The 6,304-nt window shown below is 56.8% G+C and overlaps 1 protein-coding gene across 1 annotated transcript in view; it reads right to left on the reverse strand.

Annotated features, from left to right (window-relative positions):
• Positions 1 to 217: 217 nt before the first annotated feature.
• ccm2l (CCM2 like scaffold protein) overlaps positions 218 to 6,304 on the reverse strand; it is a gene marked incomplete at its 3' end in the record, with an annotated part of 7,351 nt that continues 1,264 nt past the window's right edge. Inside the window, 12 exon segments of the mRNA XM_080521817.1 lie at positions 218 to 350; positions 1,297 to 1,363; positions 1,366 to 1,443; positions 1,577 to 1,715; positions 1,829 to 1,970; positions 2,281 to 2,344; positions 2,438 to 2,567; positions 3,422 to 3,584; positions 3,586 to 4,003; positions 4,925 to 5,108; positions 5,313 to 5,396; positions 5,815 to 5,979. Of these exon segments, the coding sequence (XP_080377943.1) occupies positions 218 to 350; positions 1,297 to 1,363; positions 1,366 to 1,443; positions 1,577 to 1,715; positions 1,829 to 1,970; positions 2,281 to 2,344; positions 2,438 to 2,567; positions 3,422 to 3,584; positions 3,586 to 4,003; positions 4,925 to 5,108; positions 5,313 to 5,396; positions 5,815 to 5,979 (1,767 nt within the window).

The raw sequence follows: 6,304 nt of genomic DNA on the forward strand, positions 1-6,304 counted from the left end.
CCTCCTCTTCATCACAGGTAGTAGTCTTCCTCCTCCTCCTCCTCCTCCTCCTCCTCCTCCTCCTCCTCCTCCTCCTCCTCTACTTCATCACAGGTAGTAGTCTTCCTCCTCCTCCTCCTCCTCTCCTCCTCCTCCTCCTCTTCATCACAGGTAGTAGTCTTCCTCCTCCTCCTCCTCCTCCTCCTCCTCCTCCTCCTCCTCCTCCTCCTCCTCTTCATCACAGGTAGTAGTCTTCCTCCTCGATGTCTCCATGAGTCTCCTGGAAGCCGAGTGTCTGGATGTCATGAGTGATGTCCGTCATGCGTCGGTTGAATTCCTGAGATCCTGAAGCCAAAGAGCCGTTGTCGTACCTGCAGGTGGACCAACAACATGTTAGGTTGAGGTGGCGACAGGAGTGAGACGTGAGGAGTGAGACGTGAGGAGTGAGACATGAGGAGTGAGACATAAGAGGTGAGGAGTGAGACGTGAGGAGTGAGACATGAGAGGTGAGGAGTGAGACATGAGAGGTGAGGAGTGAGACGGGGAGTGAGAGGTGAGGAGTGAGACATGAGAGGTGAGGAGTGAGACGGGGAGTGAGCGGTGAGGAGTGAGAGGTGAGGAGTAAGGAGTGAGACATGAGGAGTGAGACGGGGAGTGAGAGGTGAGGAGTGAGACATGAGGAGTGAGACATGAGAGGTGAGGAGTGAGACGAGGAGTGAGGAGTGAGACATGAGAGGTGAGCAGTGAGACATGAGAGGTGAGGAGTGAGAGGTGAGGAGTGAGACATGAGTGACACATGAGGAGTGAGAGGTGAAGAGTGAGACGGGGAGTGAGAGGTGAGGAGAGAGACATGAGGAGTTAGACGGGAGGAGTATGGAGTGAGACATGAGGAGTGAGAGGTGAGGAGTGAGGAGTGAGACGAGGAGTGAGACATGAGAGGTGAGGAGTGAGACATGATGAGTGAGAGGCGAGGAGTGAGATTTGAGGAGTGAGACATGAGGAGTGAGACATGAGGAGTGAGACATGAGATGTGAGGAGTGAGACATGAGGTGAGGAGCTAGACATGAGGAGTGAGAGGTGAGACGTGAGGAGTGAGACGTGAGGAATGAGACATGAGGAGTGAGAGGTGAGACATGAGTGAGACATGAGGAGTGAGACGTGAGGAGTGAGACGTGAGGAGTGCGATGTGAGGAGTGAGACGTGAGAGGTGAGGAGTGAGAGGTGAGGAGTGAGACATAAGGAGTGAGACATGAGGAGTGAGACATGAGGAGTGAGACATAAGGAGTGAGACATGAGGAGTGAGAGACGCGTTCCTACCCTCTCATGGCCGACGCTGACGTGTTGCTCATGCTGCGCTTGATTCTCCCGAAGCTGTCGGTTAGAATCCGCCTTCCCGGATGCCGATACTTTCCAGGAAACTCTCGAAGGCTCCGACGTCTTTGTCAGGGATGAAGGGACGCATGCCTGGGACACAGAGACAACAACAACAACCAATGACTACTAAACAACAAATAAACAAACAACAAATAATAGAAGTATCACCAGTATACCCCCCCACCCCCCCCCCCCCCAGTCCCCCCCCCCCCCCCCCCCTCACCCAGCAGCAGGAACTTGCGACTGTCTCCATACAGCTGCAGCAGCTGAGAGCAGAAGAGGTGGATGTTGGCCTCCACCCGGTAGCCTCTGAGCAGGACGGCAAACTGCTGCAGCTCCACCGCCACCAGCTTGTTACGCAGCTACACACACACACACACACACACACACACACACACACACACACACACACACACACACACACACATGAGGATGATGAGGATGACCATGAGGATGAGGATGATGGAGGTCATACCGTGGTCATGTACTCCTGCATCAGCAGCAGCGCCGGGTTACTTTCTCCTCCGTCACTGACGGAGGTCAGACTGTGATGAGAATCCTGCAGCGATGAGTTCTCACTGTACGTCTCACTGTAGTACAGCTCCTGGGAGCCCTCACTGGCAGGGGACAGCAGGGGACAGCAGGGGACAGCAGGGGACAGCAGGACAATTAAAGAGAATGTATGATAAACCATGAAACTTCATGAGAATTCATGAGAAGTGAATCCTCTAAAGCTTCCAAGGTTACCAGAGCTTTTTACCTTTTGATGAGGGTGAATGAGGATGAATGAGGGTGAATGAAGGTGGATGAGGGTGAATGAAGGTGAATGAGGGTGGATGAGGGTGAATGAGCATGAACGAGGATGAATGAGGGTGAATGAGGATGAATGAGGATGAATGAGGGTGAATGAGGGTGAATGTTACTCACTATGAGCTGCAGCAGCTGAACTCTGGATCATAACTGAAGGACATGTCAGACAGACAACTGTCACCTGCACACACACACACACACACACACACACACTGTCAGACTCCCGAAGCCGTCTGATTGGTGGCTGCTGGCTCCGCCCCCCAGTGTGACTCACTCCTCTGCAGCCAGTAGCGGTCCGGCAGGCTGTGGTGGAAGCCGGCCCGGTCCACACACTCAATGGTCCGATGGCCGTAGATGATGTGGAACATCTGGCAGATCAGGGAGCAGTACTCCTCTGCTGCATCCTGCACACACACACACACACACACACACACACACACACACACACACACACACACACAAAATACTGCTTTACATCAGTTTTCAATTTGTTTCATATGTTAGAAACTTTGTTTCACACGAAACTAACATGTCCTCTACTGTCCCCTACTGTCCCCTACTGTCCTCTACTGCCCTCTACTGTCCTTTACTGCCCGCTACTGTCCTTTACTGTCCTCTACTGCCCCCTACTGTCCTCTACTATCCTCTACTGTCCTCTACTGCCCTCTACTGTCCTCTACTGCCCTCTACTGCCCCCTACTGTCCCCTACTGCCCTCTACTGCCCCCTACTGTCCTCTACTATCCTCTACTGCCCCCTACTGCCCTCTACTGCTCTCTACTGTCCCCTACTGTCCTCTACTGCCCCCTACTGCCCTCTACTGCCCCCTACTGTCCTCTACTGCCCCCTACTGCCCTCTACTGCCCCCTACTGTCATGACCCTTTGTGGTACCGACTAGATTCTGGTACACCCTGTTGAGGTACTGACCTGGTAGAGGTAGAGACCTGGTAGAGGTACTGACTGGGTAGAGGTAGTGACCCGGTACTGACCCGGTAGAGGTAGTGACCCGGTACTGACCCGGTAGAGGTACTGACCCGGTAGAGGTAGTGACCCGGGTACTGACCCGGTAGAGGTACTGACTGGGTAGAGGTACTGACCCAGTAGAGGTACTGACTGGGTAGAGGTAGTGACCCGGTACTGACCCGGTACTGACCCGGTAGAGGTAGTGACCCGGTACTGACCCGGTTGTGACCCGGTACTGACCCGGTAGTGACCCGGTACTGACCCGGTACTGACCCGGTAGTGACCCGGTACTGACCCGGTTGTGCACGGCCAGGATGAGCAGGTTGCAGTAGGCGTCAGGACTGGGGTTTGGCTCCAGGGGGTTGTGGTTCCTCCTCTCCCAGCTGCCGTAACTCTTCCCTCGCTCCCAGCTGCCGGTGCAGGCCTGCCTCCGCTCCCAGCTGCCCCCGGCCCCCCCCCCTCCGCTCCCAGCTGCCCCCGGCCCCGCCCCTCCGCTCCCAGCTGCCCCCCCCTCCTCCTCCTGCCACCCCCCAGCTGCCACTGGTGGGCCTGGCGCGCCGGTTCTCCCAGCTGCCTCCGGTCTTCCGTGTGGGCTGCCTCCTCTCCCAGCTGCCCCCCCCCCTCTTCCTCTCCAGACTGCCCCCCCCTCCCCCCGCTCCCCCCCCTCCCCGCTCCAGGTTCTGGTTCTTGTCATGGCTGCTCCTGGACAGCGACGGCCTCCAGTCCACCCCACAGATGGTGTGTCTCCGCTCCATGGTGCCCCCTGCAGGACGGGGGTCTGCATTGCAGCTCATCGTCTGGCGACGCCCGTCGACGCCCGGCGGCTTCTTCCTGTCCAGGCTGTCGTCCCCGGCAACCACTGTGTCCACGTCCAGGCCTGCAGCCACACAGAGACACTGCTGTTCACTTCTTGTGCGAGGACGTTACGGAGACGTTACGGAGGCGTTACGGAGACGTTACGTTACGGAGACGTTACAGAGACGTTACGGAGACGTTACGGAGGCGTTACGGAGACGTTACGTTACGGAGACGTTACAGAGACGTTACGGAGACGTTACGGAGGCGTTACGGAGGCGTTACGGAGACGTTACGGAGACGTTACGGAGACGTTACGTTATGGAGACGTTACAGAGACGTTACGGAGACGTTACGGAGGCGTTACGGAGACGTTACAGAGACGTTACGGAGACGTTACGGAGGCGTTACGGAGACGTTACAGAGACGTTACGGAGGCGTTACGGAGACGTTACGGAGACGTTACGGAGGCGTTACGGAGACGTTACGGAGACGTTATGGAGACGTTACGGAGACGTTACGGAGGCGTTATGGAGATGTTACGGAGGCGTTACGGAGACGTTACGGAGACGTTATGGAGACGTTACGGAGGCGTTACGGAGACGTTATGGAGACGTTACGAAGACGTTACGGAGACGTTACGTTATGGAGACGTTACAGAGACGTTACGGAGACGTTACGGAGGCGTTACGGAGGCGTTACGGAGACGTTACGGAGACGTTACGGAGACGTTACGGAGATGTTATGGAGATGTTACGGAGGCGTTACGGAGACGTTACGGAGGCGTTATGGAGACGTTACGGAGACGTTACGTTACGGAGACGTTACAGGTACGTTATACAGACGTTACATTATTGAGACGTTACGTTACAGAGACGTTACGGAGACAAGAAAATTTGTTGAACGGAGACAGAAAAACTAGACCTCAAATCCTCAACCCTCTCCCCAGAGCCTGGTTCTGATCCCGGTTCTGATCCCGGTTCTGGAGGAGCCTGTTCCTCACCAGTCTTGAGCACCAGCAGGTGCAGCGCGTCGTCCCGCAGGTAGGAGGCGGCGGCGAGCTGGTGGGTCGGGATCCGAACCAGCAGCTTCTCGTTCAGCCTCCAGGTGAGCAGCAGGCAGCGAGCGGAGAGGCTCAGGATGCAGTCCTGGTCCGGGCTGGTCTGCAGGGGCAGCACCTTCAGCTGCTGCTCACACACACACACACACACACACACACACACACACACACACACACACACACACACACACACACACACACACACACACACACACACACTATTGGTGCTATAATCAGCAGGATCTGATCTGGTTTGCTGACTGACCGATAAAGTTAGGTGGGGGTAGGATGGGGGATGGGGGGGAGGGGGGTAGGGTGGGGGGGGACTCACCCGGGCGGCGTCCAGCAGCTGCAGCAGCTCGTCTCGACTGGACGGGTTCAGTGAGACCGACACCCAGGTCAGGTGACCCAGGAACTGAGAGCAGAGGTCAAAGGTCAAGGGCTGTGAGGTCGGGGGGGGCTGTGTGGCCGGGGGGGGGCTGTGAGGTCGGGGGGGGCTGTGAGGTCGGGGGGGGGCTGTGAGGTCGGGGGGGGCTGTGAGGTCGGGGGGGGGCTGTGAGGTCGGGGGGGGCTGTGAGGCCAGGGGGGGCTGTGAGGTCGGGGGGGGGCTGTGAGGTCGGGGGGGGGGCTGTGAGGTCGGGGGGGGCTGTGAGGTCGGGGGGGGGCTGTGAGGTCGGGGGGGGCTGTGAGGCCAGGGGGGGCTGTGAGGTCGGGGGGGGGCTGTGAGGTCGGGGGGGGCTGTGAGGCCAGGGGGGGCTGTGAGGTCGGGGGGGGGCTGTGAGGTCGGGGGGGGGGCTGTGAGGTCGGGGGGGGGGGGGCGGCGGTCGTCTCACCTTCACCTCCTTCTCCACGTAGTCGAAGATCAGCCTCTCGGGGTGGATCAGGTAGTCGGGGGGGTAAAGGGGGACGGTGTGCAGCGGGCGGCGGTACGACCCCCCCCCCTCCACCGCCCGGCGCCCAGACCTGGACCACACCAGGCGCCTGATGGGCGAGAAGCCCTGAGAGACCAGGTCACAGGTCAGACTGGATCCACAGCAGGGGGGGGGGACCTTCCTGTTCTGGGTCCTGTTGAGACCAGTGGATCTACAACTATAGAACTATATCTACAACTATAGACATATATCTACAACTATAGAACTATATCTACAACTATAGACATATATCTACAACTATAGTCATATATCTACAACTATAGAACTATATCTACAACTATTGTCATATATCTACAACTATAGATATATATCTACAACTATAGAACTATATCTACAACTATTGTCATATATCTACAACTATAGATATATATCTACAACTATAGTCATATAT

Source organism: Blennius ocellaris (genome assembly GCF_963422515.1).
Source record: "Blennius ocellaris genome assembly, contig: SCAFFOLD_66, whole genome shotgun sequence".
Lineage (NCBI taxonomy): Eukaryota > Metazoa > Chordata > Actinopteri > Blenniiformes > Blenniidae > Blennius > Blennius ocellaris.